The sequence below is a fragment of the Pezoporus flaviventris genome, unplaced genomic scaffold (genome assembly GCF_033815535.1).
Source record: "Pezoporus flaviventris isolate CSIRO_AGI_PZ_B2104156 unplaced genomic scaffold, CSIRO_AGI_Pfla_v1 ptg000045l, whole genome shotgun sequence".
Taxonomy (NCBI): Eukaryota; Metazoa; Chordata; class Aves; order Psittaciformes; family Psittacidae; genus Pezoporus; species Pezoporus flaviventris.
The window spans coordinates 26,582,022-26,605,474 of record NW_026892593.1 but is presented as its reverse complement, the minus strand read 5'-3'; the positions used below and the strand labels follow the sequence as shown (position 1 = coordinate 26,605,474).

The following is a 23,453-nucleotide window of genomic DNA, read 5'->3' as shown; positions in this document are numbered from 1 at the left end:
CAATTGTCAGTGCCTTGCTTTTGTCAGTGTTATCTATAATCTATTCCAAACAAAGTGTTTGTTTTCTAACATACGTTGTCAATCTCTCATACAATTACTTCTGTATGAAATACCAAAGGGCTCCTTAGGCCTCATCTTTGCAGTGAGAACTCAGATAATGAGAAGGCAAACCTGGCGGTGCGTACAATAAAGCAATAAATGAACCTCAGAAGATTCTTCATTTCAGCTCCAGCAAGCATTCATGCCTATAAAATGGCTAATCTTGCAGGAATTCACTGTTCTTTTCTCATTTTACAACTTATGATGTATATTGGGATTCAAAACTCAGACGGCTACTAAAGTTTGAAGGTGGTAAGATTCAGTCAAACATAGCTGCTGGGGTCTCCAGTCAGTCTCTGACAGGGAGAGTGAGACTGACCACATTGAGAGTCCTCTTCAGTGTCAGGCTAACCAAGAGGTACTCCAGCCATGAGGGAAGATTTGGATTGATTTCAGTGGTGCACTAGAAGGGAAAATGTTCTTCTGCAAACAATGCTGTTCTTTTCATAGTCTTCAAAAAAGAATTTCCCCCAGATATTTTCACTGTATTTCAGCTTTGAATGAACTGGAATGAATCTTTTATCCAATTCTTTCTCTTCTTAATAGGTTTTGATATATTCCATGACACTGATAAGAATTTCTGCATGGAAAATGTATGGTATTCTTCTGAAAGTTATCTCTGCTGCACAATGAACCATGATGTTGTAAAGGGGAAGGAATACAGTGAGTTATAAAAAAAATGGGAAATTACATCTTTCCTCAAGGTTTGTTGGACTATTCTATATAGAAAAGATACAATTCTTGATTGAAATCTATAGAGTGCCTCAAAAACATTCAGGAAAGTCAGGGCTATCTACTTGATTCTTCTATTATAAACTACCAAATCTTTCTGTGATAGCTCACACGAAATGTCAAATGGCACTTAATATTAACATGGCAGTCTGCAAAACAGACTTGTATTTGGAAGGATATTCTGCTATAGCATGTATTCTTTCCTGCAGGTTGCAAGATTCATGATTATGAAGCCAGAGTTTGGTTCACAAAAATCAAGGCTGGCATTGGAGCAAAATTTCCATGGTCAGCCGGGGAGCTTGAAGATACTCAGCTTGGCCACTGGCAGCTGCAACAATAACAGTTTCGTTGCTCCGATGGATTATGTGATTCATCTCATGAAACTGCTAGGTTTCCCAGCCTAACAAGGAGTAAAGAACCAGTTTTCTGACTTGCTAAGCCACTTACATAGAGTCTAGAGAGAGAGCAGCTGTCACAAATTACTGATGCCCCATTACACACCAAGCTGCATTTGGTTGATTCGATTACTCATTAGAAGGGCAAAGAAATGTCTGACTATCCTAGAATTACTTCAAGCAGCCCAATGTCAGACACCAAAAAAGCACAAGTGACTGTAATTTTTTCCAGTGTAGCTCTCTCCTACAGCAATATAAAATCTCAAGGCGAGTGGGGAGGGAAGGATTTATCCTTGGCATTACATCCCAATGGGAAATAAACAGCATCAATGGGTTCAGTGAAACCACTTCACAGAACACCGCTGTTCAATAATTAACACTATCTGCAACCCAATTTCAGTGAAAAAGCCAAAGCTTGACAAGAACTTGGAAGTGGAAGGTCACAACTGTGAATCGATTTCAGAGGTCCCAACATGTCATGTTAAGGTGCTAGTAGGGGTTTGTAGGCAGACCTGCTTAAGGATTCGTTCCAGAATTGGGGGTTTCTGTGAAAATGTCACTGTGCAAAGGAAATTGCTTTGCAAAGAACAAGTGTTCTTTCTGACGGGAAATCTCTTGCTATCCTAGACAACATTTGTGGTTAGAAAAATAAACAAGTTTCCAAATGTCAGTTCAAAGTAGCTAGCAGCGCAGCAGTTAGCACATTTAGCCTGAGAAACTGAGGCTTGGCTCACTGCCTGGAAAAAAGGGTCATACCTAAAAGGCAACTATAAATCCCGTTGCAAGGCTGCCTCCACCCCTGACCCTGGAGTTATTCTGCTTTGTGTAAATGACTAAATGCTCATAAGATCAAGGATTTGTAATCTTACATCTACTATGCAGATCTACAATACTACAGATTAATACTACAGACTTAATTATTCTGTGTCTGTCCCAGTGAATATTTAATTTATGTACAGTGAATAGCTTTAATAGGAGCTATCACCTAGTCAATAGCCCAGTGTCAAGGCTGGAGGGGATGTGAGGAGGAAACAGGCTGGATGCACATTCAGGCCCTTAGTGTGGACCAGGCGGTGAAGCTTCCTTCAATTGGAAGCTCCCCAGTATCCAGAGGAAGAAGGCTCTTGCAGTCCTTCTCCCTCAATTCACTTAAAAAATCCCCAAAACCTCAGGGTCTACTTTTGAGCAATTCAGGGTGGGGAAAAAATTCTAAGTCACAAAGTGACTGGGTGGAAAAACAGTTCCTCCCCAGCTGCATATATGCAGAACGTGGGAGATGAAGTTCATAGATTCATAGATTCATAGAATAGTCAGGGTTGGAAAGGATCTTAAGATCATTTAGTTCCAACCCCTCTGCCATGGGCAGGGACACCTCACACTAAACCATAGGCCTCGTCCAACCTGGTCTTGAACACTGCCAGGGATGGAGCATTCACAACCTCCCTGGGCAACCCATTCCAGTGCCTCACCACCCTAACAGGAAAGAATTTCCTAAGTTGGATTTTACTTCTTTGGCATAGGTATGCATGTGGAGAGGTCATCTGATCCAGGAGTGGGTATGGTCACTTCTGCCTTCCACAATACAGTACAACTGAGAACACCCATCCCTTGATGAAGCTGTATGACTGGGGGTGCACAAGTATCTTTGCCACTGTCACACTGCTTTACAGCACATATGGGCAGGTAAAGTCAGGATAGCAGCAAGCTGAGACTATGCTAACAGTATGCTTATTTGTCTCCATTAACAGAACAAACGCCGAGCTGTGCTCTGTCAGTATAAGAAAAACACACTTGTATTACCAAAACACCTGTTGTTTATTTGAAACACCTCTTCCATCTTGTTTTGCAAGCTCTCTGATGCAAGGGCTGGCTCATACCTTGCATGCATACAAGAAGATGGGCCCCTATCCTAGCTCAGAGCTGTAGCTGCTACATTGATACAATTAATTAAAACAACCCCAACTTAACATAAAATATAAAACATAAACCCCAAATGCTTCAGAATTAGGGAAGAAAAACAATATTATTCTGAAAGTTCAGAGAAAATGAGAAATCTGCACTTATCACAGCCTCCTAAATTGTTTCCTAACTTGTCATACTGGGCCTAAGAATCTATTCTCCTTTTCCTCACCTACAGCATAAAGGAGTTCACATCATTTTAGAGACATAATTCTATCAAAGCCTTTGACTATATTTTACAGTGTACCATTTAATTATTTATTGATAACAAAGTATACCTAGCAAAATTTCAGATGATACATTTAGTAGCAGTCCTACCTGTTCCACCTCATTGGCTGTGTAGTGCATTGCTTCATTATGCTGCTCTTCCAATATTTCCAAGTTTAACTCCTCCAAGAATTCATTCCTTTCATCATCCAGCCACCCTTCCTCCAGCTGCAAAGAATACATTAGTACATTATATTATGTTAGCATGGACACATGCTAAAACAGAGTAAACCCAAATGGCAATGCTTGACTAGCTCTTTTTATCCTAATGATTCTCTTCAGAAAGCCAGGCAGTAGGAGTTCACATCTCAAAAAGGGAAGAAGAAAAAGAAGGATAAAAAAAAAAATGGGACTCTCATGCCTTTTATCCTTTCTTGAAACAGTATGACTGATTTTCTCTCATAATGAAGGAGACTGCACAGCACACACATTATTTCCTTTCAAAAGGTATGAAAGGCACAGCGCATAATCCTGAAGCTGTCATGTTCATTACTGTCGAGAGCCCCCACACAAAGAGTAGCAACGTTACTAATAGGGCCAGGAGGCAACCGGGCTCTTTCCTCTAACAATCTCTGCCTCAGTGCTGTGCCCTGCTGCCACCTCAATAGAAACCTTATGTTGCGTTTCTGTCACCGTTTTCCCATTGATCTTCCAGGTAAACAAACAGAGGAGGGTGACAGAAAGATGTGGAGACTTGAAGGGAAGTTATTTTTGTTCTCGCAGTGTGCCTAGAAGCAAGGCTTATCCATTTGGTTTTTCCCCAAGTGGAGAATAATACTTTAACATTTGGTGAAGACAGTGTTGCTAAAGGACAGGCGGGAGATGCTATGTTTTCTGTCAAGTGACTATATCCTTTTCTTGCACCCACTTTGCACCCTTCAAATCTTTCTAAACTGATGTAAACAGGCACCCCTAGCCAAAACTCTTATTCTTCCCATTTTGTTCATCATTCACGTGTGCATGTGGCACACATCCATTTGTATCTGTAATCCCTTGCCAGATGGCACACTGTCAAAAAGTAAAATATGGGTCAGTGGCGCTCCTGATGAGACTGTTGTAGAAGGAAACATTTATTTTGTTGCTGGTGAAAGAACCAGAAGAAGAAGCTAACAAAAGGATGCTAAAAGGTAAAATCTCAGCATCAGACAATTACAAGAGTACCAATTTTTCATATCCCAGGACAGCAAGAACAATGTAACATGGGCCAACACCTACAGCAGAAGAAGTACCACTGCCTCAAAGGCAGGAGAGCTCTGCCCAGAGGTGCCAGTCAGAAGTTACACCAAACCAGCAAGTACTAGCTTAAAGCTACGCAAGGAGTGACTGATGCTGTGTGGTACTTCTAACTGAATACTGGCAGGAAACTGCCTCAAAACCTCTGATGTGTTTTTGCTAATGCCAGTGAAATTTTTCCTCTTATAAAGAACATCAACCTTTCACCATTTCCCTTTGCAAAACCAGACTTTAACAGGTCACTATTAGAAGGAGGCATTTTCTTGAGGACATGTAATTTTATGTTTGTCCCTTATGTTCCAAGCTATCCTCTGAAACTTCTGGTACTGGCCACTAGTTTTGTCTTCCTCTTTGCCTTTTTTCCCCAAGAAAAGCATGAACACAGCCTTCCTCAATTGAGGAAATTGCAGAGATTAACAAATCTGGAGTATGAAACATGAATCTCACTTGGGCAAATTTGTTGCTTTCATTGGGGCAGGCCAGTACCTAACAACTAATGCGAATACTTCTGTTACAGCTTTTAGAATAAAAATAATATATGGCTTAGTATACATGTGCGCTACATACACTGTGTGCACATACATACACGTGCACACATGCCAGGGCCATTTGTATACCTATTAAACAGACTTTGCACTCCTCGGGTGCTCTGTTTCAAAATTTAATTATTCATTGGTATTCACTGTGCAAAGAAATGGTCAGATAAGGTTTGCTTCCCTGTTGCTGAATGAATGTGCTCAGCAGTCACCCTTCAAGATTGCAAATTACCATTTTCTATCTAAAAGTAAAAGCCTGCTTAATCCTGTTTTTACCAGAGTCAAAACAACACAACTAACATAAATCAGTTTATGGTCAGCCTGATTACTGACATACTACAGCTTTTTCTCCAGTTTTGTATAAACACGTTCTTAAAACACATAAATTAAACAAGAAAACCCAACACCAAAGCCCCAAACCTAAACTGAAATACACTTTTTGTAATTTGAAATGAGCATCTATATGGGAAACTATATTGGTACAGCTAAGTTAATTCCTTATCTCATATTGATGTAACTTTTTCATGTTTACTAGTCTGAACAATTACAGAGAATGAACCTTCCCTGGGCATGTATTTTATAAGTAGGTGTATTTCTGTTTCCTACAGAAAAAAAAAAAAAATCTAGTGAAAAATATTAATAATAATATTGAAATAACTCTGACAAAACTTCTGCAACTTCTGGTGAAGGCCACAATTTTGCAATATAAACTGAGGCATGGCTTTTTTTGTTGTACTATGTCACCAGTTTTATGGGAATTGTTTAAGTTCCTGAAAACATAAAGGAAATAAATGCTGCAATTGTGACTCCTTTTATAACTACTGGATTCAAGTAGAGATTCCAAGTGGCACAGAATTACACTTACTTTATTCAATTTATACAGAATATGCAGCTAGCAAGACTGAGGCTATCAGATCAATAGCATGAGAAATAAATGGCAACATAACCAGCTCTGAATTGGTGGTAGACAGAGAGAACAGAGACAATATACTGTCTTTTTGCTTTGCAGTGGCCTGTAAACAGAATATAATGGGAAGCAAAATATTACTCTTCTTCCACTCCACCTCTCCTTTGGTCTGATGATCAACCTAACATCTGCCCTCTGCAATGATATAAAACATTCTTGGCATGACAAGATTCTTGGCATTGGCATAGTTTTATGTTTAAAACCATAGAAGTATTTCTAAAAGCTTTTGGAAATGCACCTCCTGAGATACAAGGATGTTTTTGTGACCAGGGTGCATTTGGAAACAATCAGATCCAGGTTTACTGAGTGGTACTGTAGTGAAAGTCCCATAATTGGCACATAAATGAATAGTTTGTATGCCTGCTTTATAAGTGCACAGAATAAAAAGAGACATCACCAATGATCCACTACAGCTCTGTATAAGTTTATATAAATGACTGAGGTAAGTATGGAAAATTTATCCCCAGAACAAATAAGAATCACATAACAAGTAATACATAGTTTTCGAGTTCTACTTTATGTTTTACTAATACCATATTAGTGCTGCCAGCTTTATTTGTATACCCACTTACTTTGCTGGAAAGGGATTCCTTAGTTTGGGGAAAGCAAGTCCTAGTAAGAACATGTTATTTTCTTTGTTGGCTAAACAGGGGCAAAGATCTGCAATTATCTGTTTCCTTTTGTCAGGAACTTTGGCACTCCTATTTCTCAGCAGTTCATTACTTACAGTGACAGTGAATGTATGGTATAACCCAGGTTCTGGCTCAGTGCATCTATTTAGTCTAACCTGCATCTCTGGTCTTGCGACCAGCAGTACAATTTTCCTGCATTCTTCGCTGGAAAGCAATGCCACTGCCTCTTCCCGGTTCTGGACATCTTGGCCATTTATCTAGGAAACAAATGAAAGTGACACATTAGTTTCCATTTCCACAAAGCAACACACAATAAAGGGCAGATATCAGCTCATTTGTGCTGAATGTATGGACAATGAAACTCACACAACGGGCTCATCTTCAGCCCCTCAGTGGTAAGTGCCTTCACTCAATTATGCGCTTACTGTAAGAGCTGTATCGATCGTTGAAGGATGGTGGACATCAGAGGAAGCAGTTATGTTCATAAATGTCCAACCTGCGCCCTGGTAACATACATCTAGCAACACAATTAACCAGCCCCTGACAGGTGACGTTCATCTTTCTCCGTTCAGAGTAATGGAAGTGTCATTCTGAGATAATAGTGCTGGTGGAAGCAAGACTGGTAATGCTACAGCTGAAATCAGTCACACTGTATGCTGGTAGAGAGCCAATTAGAGAGCTACAGTATTATCTCTCACCAGGCAATACGTACAGGCTACTGCTTACTGCTGCTTCATTTAATCATTTCATATTTGTGCGGACAGCTTAGTAACCAGAACCACACAAAATGCATGTATCCTCCTTACAAGGGGATAATCAAAATAAAAGTGGTTGTCCAATGAGAAAGTGCTTTTGTTGTTACCTTTCTCCTATTCTGTCACCTCATTAAAACAGGCACATCCATGACTACATGGTAACAAACACATTTTGCATTGTCCAAAACCTTTTATTGAGGGAATCAGAAAGAAATCTTGTTTTCTGTATGCATTTTGTTTTGTCCAATTCACAGCACAAGAAGTGGATTATTCTCACTGTGGTAACAAAAACCCAACAAGAACAAAAAAACTTGGTCTATTTGCAAGCTGGAGAAAACAAAACCTGAAGACAAAAGCACCTGCATATGTGGGGAAAATAAAAACTTTTAAGGGTTTGATTTCAAAGTAGCAGGAACTTCCCATTTGAAAAATAAAGTTGCATTTCTGAATGTATGTTTGACCTGAAAGCCCCAACTCAAAACCACATTTAGAAGAAAGAAAACTGCAGTGCACTGTGATCACCTAACTGGCAATGAGTGAAATGTCTGAGACCTTTCAAAGCTTACATGAAGGGATTCCTGTGGTCTGTGGGAGACCAGACATCTGTTTGGTAATGTAGAGGTGCCCTAACATGAAAAGCAGAGATGCAGCCACAGAGGCCCAGGAGCAGATCTCCAACTTGTGGAAAACACCTCTGGCCACAGTGGCTGCTCCGGCAACTCCCGTCAGCCAACCTTGGAGGCAGTGGCTCTGCTGCCCCCACAAGCCTGGAGGTGACCACCCCACACTATCTCCATCATCATGGGGCATGAGCAGGACTCCAGCCTGCCGCGCAGCATCCTACCCCATGGACAGCACTTGTCAGCCTGGAGGTTCACAGCTAAAACCAGCAGAAATTTAGGCAATTCTCAATAGGACTGTTCTTATGAAACCTTTCCCTTGATGTTGTAACATTAAAACCAAAATACTCAGGCTCTTCTCTGATGCTTAAAGAGACTGTGAAGGTGACGGGAGAGGTGTGAGGTTTGTGAAAATGAGAAGGGGGCAGTTTCAGCTTCAGAAACAAGAGGAAAACTGCTGGAATTTAGTGAGGAATACAGAAAACAGAGCATCCTTCCATAGCTTTAACCTGTGCTATCTGCCACCCTCACAAAATGCCCCCATGTTCAAGGATCTGCCTCTCTCCTAGCCTCAGTGTAATCCCCCTGTAATGGCACTGTCACCTTCTATTTCCCTGAGTTATCTCATCAATAAGAGTAGATAGAGGGTCAATGTGTTTTCAGATATGAAAGTAAACCCCACATAACTCTCTGGGTGTTAACTTTAATGATAAAACTCATAGCTATATATCAGCACTGACATTAAAGTAATGCTCCAGTCTACAAAAGGATGGTAGAATTACCTATGCTCTTCTCTCACCCCCAGAGTCTTTACTCACAATTGAAATGAATTTCATTAGGAACTGGTGAACATTTGCCTGATCTGCTGTTGACTCTTCAATTCAACCAGAAATTTTACAAAGCAATGAAAGGAGCAGAAAACAGACCTGCTCTTTTATTTTGAAACACATAGAACAGGAATGAAATTTGTTTCTACTCTGTCAATAAACAAGGTTTTTTTCTTATTTTTGAAAGTTAAAAATACCATTATATCCTGTTGCTTTCTTCAGTAGGTGTATTATAAAAAGACACAGAGGGCAGTGAGCTGACTTCTTCTCTCCTAGCTGAATCCCATGATGTGTTCTCATTACCCTAAGCCCTGATGAGGGGCTCACTGCTCTTGCACTGTCGCATCTGTGTCTTTGGGGGGAACACCGTCCTGTGAACACTTTCACATTCCCAACCACACAGAGAATAAACCAGGAGCCCCTGAGTGAGCGCCAACATTAAAATGTAATTTATTATTTCCACTCCAAAAAATGGATAACTTGGGTAAATCAGCTCATAGACCCTATTGTGTTAGCTAGATACCAAAAGCCAAATCAGGGTAAGAGATATCGGTTCAGGTTTAAGCAAAGACATTTCCTGCAGAAATGAAGACTGCAGTGGAGGACAGGTTGATCTTGCAACAACCTGAAAGTTCATGCGCCTAAATTATGAAGGGCAATGATGGAACAGCCTACAGAAAAGCAGACTGTCATCACCAGGAGAGACTTCTGGGACTTCAGTGAAAAAAGGTCAAAACACAAGGGAAATCAACTGGGAATCAGAACTAAAATGCTACTGTACAGCAAAGGGTTTCCAATCAACTTTTTGGTAGCTGCTTTGTGACTTTATTACTAGGGCAAAAAATATACTATTCACTGCCAGCTGAAAACAGAAACCCACTGCCATTATAGGTACTTCCCTCCCTGTACCCTCCTCCAGAGCCAGCAGCTGGCCACCCTCATCCACAGCAGCTATGTTGCATCACACAAACCTATGTCCGGGGCAGCTCTTTAATGGGTTGATTGATAGAAATAAAAGGGGAAAAAAAAGCCAAGATGGTGGATCAGAAAAGAACATAGAAAAGCATTATTTTATTGGTGGAGGAAAGAAAATATTAACAAAAGCGTAATAAGCACACTTCTCATGTTGTCAAGATAATCCTTCACTAACAACACATTTTTTATATGAAAACTCTTACCATCTATGCTCAGCACAAGTGAGTTTTAAACAAATTTATGCAATCAGTGAATGATCAGCAAGTCTCTCACACCCCTACTGAAGTCTGCAAGATCCCTGTTTAGAATTTGACACAGAGATGAACATAGCGGAAATGAGATTTGCTAATAAATATGGCAAAGAACGACATGGGGCACAAAGGCATGAGACAGAGTGAGTTTGTCAGTCCCATTTTTCAGTACGCGCACTCTAGCTCCTGGCTATTGTGTTAAAAAACAGACAGACACGGATTTTTGCATCGATCATAATAACAAAGAGAACTACCTTCCCTCATTAACAGTCCACAGAAAAAACAGCACTGTGTGTTTGTCTGAAGAAAGAGTTTAAGGAAGACTCTATTGTCACATACTTGCAAAATGCGGTCTCCTTCACGGATCCGTCCATCTCTTGCAGCAATGCTGTTTGGATCAACCTGCACAGGACATTATTCAGTAACTGATCATAGAAAGATTTTTACTGGAAATTATAACAGCTTTATGATGGCACAAGTTGAAAAAGTACCATTTTTATTTTGCACAGAGGCAATCTGAAGTTTCCTTTACAGTCATATGAACACAACATTTCTTAAGTAATTGTATAAGCTTGTTTCATAGAATCATAGAATAGTTAGGGTTGGAAAGGACCTTAAGATCATCTAGTTCCAACCCCCCTGCCATGTGCAGGGACACCTCATACTAAACCATGCCACCCAAGGCTCTGTCCAACCTGGCCTTGAACACCACCAGGGATGGAGCATTCACAACTTCATATAAGAAAAAAGAACAGAAAGAGTTGGGATTCAGATTAATGTTTTCTTATGCCACCATCAGGCCTTAGCTTTCAGCTAGCAGAGCAGAGTCTGGAAGTCCACTGTGGAGTAAGGTGCTTCTGCAGCAGTTGCCTCTATACAAATAGGCTCGTCTTTGGGAAAAGGGCACATTTATTATTCTTTCATGAAAACATTTACTATTAAGTGATTATCTTGGTTATCAATCTGTTATTTCCTCTGGAATTTTGCAGCTCGTGGAGAAACAGCAAAAAACCACCCTGAAAGATCTATATTGTATAGATCACTCACAGATCCTGTATATTGTTTCTGGTCTGAGTCAGTTAATTTTAAGTTAGTTTAACCTAAATATATGCTTAGAGCTCCATTAACAGTTTATCAAAGTCACTATAGCTTACCCCTGAGCAATGACCTGCTGTTCATTGCAGGGCAATCCGATCTATCACCTTTCACTTGATGGCTATCTTAAATCATTTATTTTGCCTCGTCATGCCAGAAGATATTTTGTCAAACCAAACATTTGAGTTGAGCACTTGGTTTGGAGGTAGCACCTCTACAGCTGTTAGATATTATTTTCTTCTTGTGAATTGTCATAGAAAAAAAAATCATTTTGAAGTGCTTAACCAAGTACAACAGACAATCTAATTGCATTCACTTTAAAAGGTCTGAGAAATTTCTACCGTGTAGGAAAAACAGCACCTTTCAGATATAATCCTGGAGTGTAATAAGAGCTTCCTGCATTTTCTTTGTCCTCATAAAGTCAAACAGATTTTAACAGCAGCACTTACACAAGTGGTGGAAGACTTATTCTTGGGTAGTTTTACATTAATTCCTCATTCTTGTTTCAAGGCTATGCTTTTCAGCTTCTTTGACACTGGTGCTGGCCTGAAAATGTGCAATCTTGCCTTCATATGTGCTCACTGATATACGGGAGAATTCTCTTTATTGCTCCTCTCTGTTCAGGAACTTCACTCAGAATTTAGAATCACAGAATGGTAGAAAATCTCAACTTGGTAGAGTCCCATAAGGATCACCAAGTTCAACTCCTTGTTCCTCACAGGACTACCTAAAACTAAACCATATGACTAAGAGTATCGTCCAGATGCTCCTTGAACTCTGACAGGCTTAGGGCTGTGACCACTTCCCTGGGGAGCTGGTTCTAGTGACCAACCACCCTCTCAGTGAAGGACATTTTCCTAATGACCAAATCTGGCTCAACCTGTTACAAAAGTGACAAATTGGGAACACACTTCCTTCAGGACAATCACCACTGAGCTTGGACTCACCAGCGATTTTGGACTCACAAGAGTTCTGCTTTATCCAGAAAAACAACCCTTTTTGAATGGCTGGAGACTCAAAGGAAGCTAGCATTCCTGGGAGTCTTGTAGACTGACCCTGTGAAACACTAACACCCTGTGATATGTACTAGATGCCATGTTTTCCTGGTGAAGCCAATGAAAACATGAGGGCTCATCCCATCTCGGTATCCAGTACTTTATTTTTTTGTCTGGCAAAGTCTTTCTGACATATATTCCTCTCCCAAGCTACTTTCTCCACCCATCTGTGGCATGTTTGTGTGTACCACAACTGTAACAATAACACAAATAACAAAATAATGATTATCCACTCCTACAATTACCGAGGCTGTGGCAAGGGGAGAAAGCAAGCAGGGGCTGGAGAATGTGCTCCTGATTTCCATCATAAGGACAGATTCCATTCAAAATTCAGACCACGCTCAGACTCCTTTGTACTTCCCTAACTACAATGTAGTTAAAAGCATACACATTAAAGAAGCTCACTAGTAACAATTATTCTACTTGGGCAACATAATTTAAAGTGATAATCTAAATGAATTGAAAGTGACACATGCTGGCTGATGGCTGACACTTCAGCACTCAGAGCACTTGCTCTTACATCACCTGAAACATTCAGCCCTCCACCATGAGCATCTCCCATGCTCCTCCCCATTGCCACATCCTTACCTCGCTGACATAGATCCCTGTGTCCTCTTCATCATCTGTTCTGTAACAGACAGTCAGCCCCAGCTTCTCCTGGCTGCTAATGCGGCACAGCTCCACCTCCTACAAGAAAACACACAGGCTTGTATGGTGGCTTTTGACAAGGGTGGAAAACAATGTGTAGCACAAGTGAGCATGAAGCGGGTAACAGACTGTAGGACATACTCATTCCGTATGACCTACTCATATTGCCCAGTCTTGACAAACAGTATTTTGTATGCATCTTTAACCAATAAAATATTCAGTGAATTAAGAAGGAAATCCCAGTACAGTGCAGGTTCAAGCCATACAGAAACAGTTCAGTAAGATATGCTGAACTTTTTGACAAATACGGCTGGGCATGGATTTTGCAGTTTTTTTGCTTTTGGATAATAGAAGCTGACTTACAGTATACTACATAGTCATTTTAGTTTCATCACACCAACTATTGATTTATAGGATATAAGACAGGCTGGCTACACATCAATCTATCACACAAATGCCAGTCCTTTCTAACAGCAATCCAAGCCATAAAGCATTATAGCGTATCTATCCATTAATAGCGTACATAATTCCTTCCTTGGCCAGTTTAGTGTCATAGCTTCATTGCTGAAGCTGTTAGGTAACAGAAGGATGCTTCAAGGAATCTCCTGTGGAGCTGAACAGCCGTGGCATCTTCCTCAAATGTGAGATGATGCAGAAAACATATTTTTAGTGCCAGATGTCCCAGCAGTGGCATCTCATGAAAAGTGAAAGTTTTTAGGGCAGATGGTGCAGTGATAACTACTACATACACCCGTCTGAATTGAGCATCACGGGGTTTCACGAGGGAATCATTCACAAAAATGCAAGCACTGTGAACAAATAATGGCAATAAAGCACAATGAATCCAATAGCACAGAGTATTAGTTTGGCTGCAAATGAGAAACTTTAGTTAATATATGTATTTGAGGAGAATTTGCAGGTGACATTTGGAACTTAGCTTTTGCTTCTCATGGCTGTGCAAAAAAAGAAGAGAGACAAACCCACACTTCAGTTCTCAGTCTGTGGTAGAGCTTGTTTGTTCCCATCCCCAGAGGTATCCTGCAGATTAATCCATAAACAGGCACCAGACAGACAGTAGTGAGGACTCACTATCGAGTCCCATTCAGCTATGGGGACCAGGTGCTGAAATATCACAGCTTACAGAAAAACTTCATTGATTTCAGCTGGACATTTTTCACTGTGATGGCTCATTCCACTGCCAACCAACGTACACATCTACATGGGTTCGATACCTACATAGACCCTATAAACTTATCTCTGGACTTTAGACATTTAGTGTTTTAATGAAAACTAAGAAAATGTAGAAAATACAATGAAACCAGTTATTTTTTCTTTAATTTTTCTTAAATATGGCAGGAGTTTTAAATATGGTGGTAAGAAGTGGAATTAGTCTCCAGTAAACATGTTATACATCAAGTTTGAAAGAGGAAACACGGGCCTGTGTTTTATTAAGGAAGAGAATTGCAGTGACCTGATTTTGGCATTGGAAGCATAAGTATGTGTACCAGAAGGGAGGCCTATTCAAAACCTATAATAATTGATGCCTCCAGAGGGAAAGAACACTTGACTAGAACAGTAATATTAGGGAGAAATTACAGCAACAAAACGGCTTCAATTACAGCAACAAGGTATACTTTTAAGGAATAAAGAAGCTTGCAGTCCCTTGGAGGCCTATAAGGAAGCCTAAACACACCATAAAGGACTGAGACTGGGACCTCTAAATCAAGGCAAATGAGAAGCTGTGCACAAACTGAAATCCATTGACTTTCATTGTCCTGCTGGCACAACCTCCCGTCTCCCTGCACTGAGGCTGGACAGGGGCCCCAAGGACTGCTCTGAACGTAATTTCTTTGGTGAAGAATGACCTTGACGTTCTAGTGGATGGTTTGTCTCAAAATGTTACTGCAAAGCTGTACCAATGTTTCAGGCTGCAAAGAAACTGAATCCCTTCAGTGTGATGGCTCAATGAGTGGAAGAATTTAACCTTTTAGGGGATGAAAGAGCAAAGGAAAATGAGGATGGCCTTAGAGGCTCCATCCTGTAATCCAAGAGGTTTGATATAACTGTCTCTGGGAACCAGCTGATGACCACTATAGGTGATTAATATCCTTGACTGGTATGCACCAGACCTGGCTGTGCACAGTGCTTGAGTTGCCACAGTTTTTGTTTCTCTGCCCAGGAATACAGCTTAGAGCTGAGATTTGGACTCGGCTGTCTTGGAACTACCACTTTTGTAAATGAGTGTATGGATGCAGTCTGATGATTAAGCATGGCTATGTCCACTTAGAAGCTGTAGATACTTATGACTGAGATACTGGTACTTAGTACTAAAGGCCAAACAAACGTCTGATGTTTTTCATTCTAAGACTCAAGCACATACTCAAGTAATGTCTTATTCAGGCATGAGGGAGAAGTTGGATAAGCTCTCTTGCTTTGCATTGGAAGTCATTCCAGGTAACTGCCTTTTTCCCGCTGGGCAACTGTACTGCTAACTTCACAGCATCTTCTTTTTTACATCCTGGTCGCATTCAAAGAAATCAGAGCTGACAAAATATCTTTGGAATTTTTTTTTAATTTAAAGTGTTTTTAAACACTTCGTGTAAAATATTAAATAATTTCTCAGAGCAACAGCCCACAAGTCCTATCTTTATATAGCAAGCACATCCAAACCAACTTCAACAGATGAGCAGCAACTGAGATGCTAGAGAACCTGGACCATCATGGTCAAATGCATTTGACATTGTATTTTGCGACAGATGCTTTTCAGTGTTTTTTTTTCCCCAACTGGTATTTAACAGAAGAAGCAACAAGTTTGGCAGCAGTGACTAATTTATAAGAATGTCATTTCCTTTCCTGGAATCCCTTTAGATACACGCACACAAACACACACACACATATACAGTAGCTTCCTCTTTGGGTTTTGCATGTGTGCACAGGGATCAAACCGAAAGTCTTTGAAATTCATTTTAAAAATAGGTGAGAAACAATATTTGGAGATTCACAAAGTGTGCTGACAGACAGATGGTGGGAGGAGAGGGGCTGAGAAGAGAGCTCAGGAGATGACAGCCTCCTCCTCTTTTGGGCACTCTGGGGGCAGCTGCCTCTCAACACAAAGAGTATTCTGCTGCCAAGTGACAGAAATCAATGCCAAATTGCTGTATCTTTGACTTGCTTCTTTTTTCTCTGTGCAGGCAGAACAATAACCCAGTGCATTGCCACAGTGAAGACAATAGTTTAAAGTGTTTAGCCATAAATTATTTGATTAAAACAAAGACATGGAAATTAGAATAAGGAATATCCTGTCTTGAAAGATAGGGATGCAAATTTCCAAGGTAGCTCATTTCTTCAGACATAGAAAAAGACTGGGAAGAGGTGCAGTTCATGCTCCTGAAGGACTGAAAACTGGTTATACTGCTCATCCTCTGACGTGATGGAGTAGTGACTGTAGCCTCTGGCTCCCAGTTAAAGGCTATCACTTGCTTCAGTGATGGAAAACCAGTCAGCCTCAGGAGACATAAGACCAAACAAGGAGCTGTCACCTCTTTGGGGAGGGAAGGCTAGGTTAATACTGCCATTTCTCTCAAGTAGTAGAGAAGTAGATTATAAATGTCATCAACTGGGCTTTTGGATTTCTAGAATTGCTGGGAAGAGGTTAAGGGCTATTAAAGGAGAACTTGTAAACTTTGCATCTATTTGCAGTAATAGTTTTTCTACTAAAAGCTAAATTTCAAAGAGTAAAGCTGACAGTCTGTTAGAAAACAGATCATGAACCCTTCTGTGACCATTCTTAAACAGCCTTTTTGGGGCAAAAAGAGCTTCACATTTTCCCTCCACACCCTGGAAAACAGCCTAAGAGAGAAGCTGATAAAGCTGAATGTTGAAAATTACAATCTGATAACCCTGTGCTGGAATAACTGCGCACATGGAATCCTATTCTGCCTTATTTTGATTTGCTGATCACTCTGGCAATAGTCTATACTAAGCCATGCACACCTTTGAATCTTTCCACCACTTTCTGTCAGGATTAGCTACTCCCTGTTCAACCCACTTACAATGTGGCTGAGCTATGCCCAGTCTCATCACAGACTGTCAGCCTCTCTCATCTCCACTTGAACCATCCCACTCTGGAACCCCTCTCCAACAACACAATCCTTTTGTCCTCATTTTCAAAACCTTTCTCAATTTACTAAGCGACTCCTCACTCATATTCACAGACAGCAGCCTCACTCACCCTTTTCTCTCATTTCCCCCCAGATATTTCCATTGCCAGTTAGTGCCCATGCCCACACAGCCCCTGCATCACCTACCTTTTACTTTCACCTTATAACCCATCCTGTTATCTCTTCTATAGAAATCCATAAAGAAACTACTGCCTGGTGAGCAGGAAGTCCCATCTACTAAAGTGACCGCTTCACTACATATGAACCATGCATACAGCTGGGCACTACCAAAACCAACCTATCGTTACTGCCCCTTTTCTCTTCTTCCTCACTCTCATCCTCTGAGTCTTTCTTTGTCTTGCCTTCTCACACATCTGTGTGATGAGAAGAAATTTTTCTATGGGTGGGAAATTAGGCAAACAAGAAATTAGAGCTCAATACAAACTAGTTGGGATGAACACTAAGCTACCCTGTCCCCAGGGTAGGAGACTCTCATAGTCCATAGCCCATACAAGAACTTCCAGTGTTTGAAGGCCTCTGGGTGACACGGAAACTCAGAACAAACTTGAGATCTGATGTGTCCCTAGCCCACAAACTGCTGGGGAATGAATGCATTAAGGGAATCCCTTATGCTTCCTGTGATGATTTTTGTTGAATTTGACTTCCTATATTTACAGAACTAGTGAACACATTACATTCTTTCAATGGAAGGGTAACACTTGGGCTGCTCTAGTGCAATGGAGGTTTAAGAAGAAAAACACTGCTGCAGCTTTAATGGGTTTAGAGTCCAGTTCCTGGACACTGTAATACTACCTCATCTCGTTCTCTGTCCATTTTTCATTTTGTACAGTCATGACTTACTGGTTGTGAAATGCAGTAAGACTAATTTACTGTATGTACTGTAGACCAATAGTTAACAAACGTTAATCAACTATTTAACACAATTCTGTATCATGACAAAGGCGAACTCTACTGTTGGCTTCCTCATGTCCAAATACGAAGGACTGGGAGTCTCCAGTTTCTATGCTGACAAGGAAACTTGCCGATCCCCTTTGCAGTCTAGTTGTATACAGAAACACACTGACCCATTTCTAGAATGGAAACCTTTAATATAGAAATCTCCAAAAAGGTTACCATCACAAATGACAGAGGTGAACTTACTGATATCAGTAGCCGGTTGCAAGATCAAGGCATGTAAAATTTCTGAAAAATCACTGGGTGTATCTTAGACTACTGGGCATATGCTTGAGGTTCAGGCTCTATACCGAGGAAGGGAAATTTCCCTGCCTTCTCAAATTCATCCTAACTTTGAAAAGGCATTAGTAAGATCTTGCCTCATAAGACAGTTTTTTAGCCGGTTTCCAGAGCTTTTCTGCCTTTTAAGCCTCTATTCCCTGTTCAATTATAATTGCTTTGGTGCAGTCACCTCGTGTAACTTTTTGTGACTTGTTTTCCTTATCTATAAGAAGAAAACAATGCAAAGACTGCCAGAGTAGAAGAACATAAAAGAATAAATGATTACAGAGTGTTTGAAAGGCACTGTAGAAATACTATAAATATACTACATTCTTCCAATATTCCCTGTCTGCCTTTATAGCAATTGCTGCGCACCACTAAAAGGACCAAGAGAGACTATCAAAATTGCCATAGCTATTGAGTTCCCTTCATCCGTACAGTATATCAGGGTAATGGGTCCCATGAACTCTGGTAACACCATTAGAAGGGAGAGCATGGAATCAAATCGCAACAGTATTTTTCCTAAATGGGCAATGTGTGATCATTTCAGTTAACATTTAAGTTCTCATTACAATGAGAAAGTCATCTCATCATTGAGACATAGTCAAATACCAAATTAATTTTAGTGTTATTCTCTAGTGTAACAGAACCTGTGATTCATCATTCAGGGTTTGAATTTTTGTGACATGGTAAGATAGAGGATCCTAAACATGTTCTGCTTACAATACACTCAACTTTTATCTTCTTAGTATTAACTAGCATCTACCTTCTCCCATTTGACTGCATTATCTTTAGAGGAAAAGAATGTCAGTTTTTCCTGCTGGTTATATATCAGTATAGTCCAGCCTGTAAAACCAAAACACTGTGCTTTCTTCTCTCTCCCCTTTCAACAACTCTCCTGAACAAGGAGAAAAAAAAAGAGACAGAAAGGAGAAAGGAAGTTTTGCTATTTACAAGTACTAAATTGACAGGTTTTGAATTAGGAGCCAACTCACCAGTATAGCTTTTAGAAAAGGAAGTCACCGCAGTGTACTGGAGAAGGATTCCTACTCACCAGAAGAAAGCTAAAAACCTACCAGTCTGGGAAAGTCCTTGTGTGGTGAAACAAACTGTGCAATTCAGATATGCTTTATCTTCATCCCAAAATGAATGAAAGAACCGTATCTCGGCTCAAGTCTCTAAGGCTGACAAATTCCGTCTACAAAGCCCACAGTAATGTAATGTATTCTAAGGCAAAAGAATTCTGAGAAAGGCAGTCTATGGAGCTCTCTGGATTCAGCAATTTTTCTTTACCATAGGATAATTATTAGTACCTCTTGGATCAAAACCAGATTGCAAATTGGTACTCGTTGCTATTATTGCAAAATCAAGGAAAAAAATACAAAAAAATACAATGCTGTCTTCATAGCCACACAGAACAACATGGTTATCACCACTTAGTGAATTACTGCCCATCACTAAATAATGGGTCATGTGGATACTCCGAAATAACCCTAGGTGAAAGCTGAAACAACTTTAGGTTCTATCCCTGTGCCAGGCTAGTTTATTGTGTTGTAGCCCTGACTGCACTTTTGGAAGAAATCAAGTCTTATTGCATGCAATGAGCAGACCCAATGTCTGATGACTGAAGTAGAAGTATAGTCTTTACTATAAATTTTAAGAAAAACAAAACAAAACAAGCAAATAAATAAAAAAACAAAAACAAATAAAGCAAATTAAGAAAACAGTAGTTACTTTTATCTTTGCTTTTCCTTTTTGCCTGCTGTAATAGCTGAGAAGCTGTTTAATGTTCATTTTGCTAATGTTATAATTGACAGAATGATTAACTGAATGAATGAAGAACAAAAGGCCAAGAAGAGAGTACTTACAGAATAACGCAATGAAGAATTAACTGAGAAAGTACATTAAGGTCTGACTTATTTTAATAAACTGGTTATACTGAAAAAAAAGAAACCCTCATCGATCTGAGAGCTAGTGTCATTCCTCTTCAAACAGAAGTGTGCAGGGACCACAGTGATTACACACACCTTATAATTAAGATTCACTCTTCAGTATTGTCTTTATTCTACATCTCTATGGGTGAGATCAACCTCCAGATTATATGCATAACTGAATTTTGGCTGCTTTTTACACTTGCTGTCAAGGTTACTATAAGAAGGTTGTCCTGCAAAGTCAGATCAATTTTATCAGCTTCTTGCCAGTAGTGTCTGTAAACTATGGAAATCAAGCTAAAACTCGCTCTCAACCTCATAATTGCGTTTTGTAATCCCAACTCTGCAGTTCTTATCTCATCTCTGGGAGTGAGGTAAGCATCTGGATCATTATCAGGTAGAGTTCCAAACAGCCGAGCATCCTGATAGGATCTTGCTAATCACTTTCACTTTGTTTGGTCTCTTCCTTCATATGACTGAAAGGATATACTTTTTCCAGGCTGCCAAATCACCTTCTATAATATTTAATCTTCATAATGCCACACACTTGTCATCACTGGCAAGTAATTCTGCTTACAAAATAAAAAAATGAGCTATCCCTCACTTTTCTTACAGGAACAGTTCAACCTAATGAAGTCCTAGGAGGGTAGAGAGCTAACAGTGGAGCTATTAGAAAGAAAAATTCATCTCATATTCAGATGTGATGAGACTGGTGTTACATGTTACATATAAGACCATGTCAAACGAGTGTGGGTGTAAAATAGAGGGAACAACAGCCTGGGTTTGCAACAAAAAAGCATCATCAGCAGAATAAATGATGTTCTTTAGACTCCCCTGTAAAACACCAGTTATTTCACTTCAGAATTTGTACCATGCAGTAGGAGTTGTGACTGTAACTTACAAATGGTCAAGGTATATACAATGGGTAAGACTACAGACTTAAAAGAGACGCTTGGTGTTTCAGAGAAGCATCACATTTCACCTTACCCATATCATGTTTCCAACTCTCTCACCTAGGCTTTGTTGGGCAGTAATATCTTTAACAACAAGAAGTAATCTGAGGAAACTCAGAAAAAGAGATGTGTAAATCCAAGCCCCAGTAGAAGTCTTAACAATAATCTATCTTAAATATGATGAATTATTTTTTCTCTATGGGCTGCCCATCTCTGCTTAGATGAAGAGAGTCTATGGTACCTCCAATGTACATTTACAAAGTAGTTTCATACTAAAGTAGATATTTTGTTTTCAGGCTTGGGTTGGGTGTTAAATGTTTAATTGTTTACTTGTGTGCGCATATTTGTGTGTGCAGAGGGGAGGTAGTATATGTGTGTAAATTTATGTATATCTGTATATAGGTACATATAGTGTGTATATATCTGTGTGTAAGGGTGTACCCAGCAGGTCAGTTACACTGCAGAGAGTCTCCCCTGGCAATGACAAAACAATTCATGTAAAAGCATGACGGTAGCTCTTGAAAACACACTTACAATGAGAAAGCAAAAGTGTCAGATGACATCCACTATTCATAGAAACAACGCAGTGACATTTACAGCCATCTCTGGACTCTTACCTTTTGGTGACAAACCATGTAGAAGACTAATTATTTATTAATAATTATAAACAGAGAAATGGAAAAAGGAAGAAAGAACTTTTAGTTTGCTAGAAAAGCTCCTCTGTCATAAGCTAGATCAGTCAAACACGAAACCCTTCTTTTAGTTTACCTCCATGATAACTGCATGTTTAGGGTGGGATACTGTAAAGAAACAGCTCACAGGAGTGACTATAAAGAGGAAACACCTATCATTGCAGCTTTAAGTGTACCAACAAAAAAGATCAAAACCACCTGGGATTCTGGTGGGATTCTGGGACTGACAGGTCAAATGCAAGTCATACTACAGGCAGAGACTTCCTAGACCTGAGAACTATCCTAACACCATCAACAGTTGTGGTCTCTTGTCAAAAGGATTTTCTAGGAAATACACTAATGTCTAATTGTAGGCTATGTAGTAGAAGTATTCAGCGTGAAACAGGGTGCAAGGAAACTGTCTTCCTGCCCCCTTCACAGGTCACTGCAGGGTCCCACGGCCTTCTTTTCACAGTGAATAGGCTTATATTTAAATGTGGTGGATTTAATTTACAAACACTGCCCACCTTCACTGGAAAAAGAATGCTTCCAATCATAAAGGCTCAACTCCTTTGGTACTTTTACCATGGAAGGTAACAAGTATTGCAGGATTTTAGCAGTTTATGGTTCAGTTTTAGAACCCATTCTGTACATGCTTGTAGAGTTCAAGATTTCACTTCTAAAACACTCTCAAGTTGTGAAAACAATCTAAAGAAATAAGTTATTTCTTCCCCTTTCTAACATTCCCAGTATGTTCTATTATGCATTTTACATAGACAGGCACATCCACAATGTACTTGGGGGCTATTTGGATGGAAATAGAAAAGCTATGGAGCAAGACAGAGTCAGCCTAGATGTAAACAAGCTGGAACTGCTGGCAGCTGTGCTGTTACAAATAAAATTGCATTCCCCACTGTCTTCTCACTTATCAATTTTGACAGAAGACTGTCCTGACTTCTCATAAACTGCATCGAAAAGGACAAATCACATTGGGTGTCAGATTTACCAGAATGGATTTGGTTGGTAGCTTACCACAAAGAAACAGAGGGTTATCTCCATTCCACATGGTGGGGAAAAACAATGGTCTGTTCAAGGGGTGGGGGCTCTACCTTATAGGCTAAAGTCTCATTTAATCCTCATTTTTTCAAGTCTGGTTTAGATTTAAGAATCTCTGACACAAGATTTGTTTACTTCAAAGCAAAAAGGAAAAATATAAGCAAGCATTTCTCCAATGCATAATCCAAAAGCTAATACAATGCAGAATGAGAAATATTTAAAAACAAAATCACTTTCCTGCTGATCCCTGCTTTGTAGCTACACTTGGAGCCACATGCTGCTTTGTGTTCAGACAAAGAATGCTTTCGGACAGCAGGATACTGTAGACAATGATACCAACGTTAACAAAAAAGAAAGAAAGAAAGAAAAGCAGTAGCAGAAAAAAAACAGAATTAATATG

At 39.9% G+C, this 23,453-nt stretch overlaps 1 protein-coding gene across 2 annotated transcripts in view; it reads right to left on the bottom strand.

The window, feature by feature from the left end:
• Nucleotides 1-23,453, bottom strand: part of PDZRN4 (PDZ domain containing ring finger 4) — a 247,048-nt gene that overhangs the window by 5,537 nt on the left and 218,058 nt on the right. For both annotated transcript variants that reach the window (XM_061467771.1, XM_061467772.1), the window contains 4 exons: nt 12,987-13,085; nt 10,588-10,650; nt 6,976-7,077; nt 3,504-3,620 (listed from right to left, as the gene is read on the bottom strand). In XM_061467771.1, coding sequence (XP_061323755.1) covers nt 3,504-3,620; nt 6,976-7,077; nt 10,588-10,650; nt 12,987-13,085 — 381 coding nt within the window. The remainder of the gene's footprint in view (nt 1-3,503; nt 3,621-6,975; nt 7,078-10,587; nt 10,651-12,986; nt 13,086-23,453) is intronic.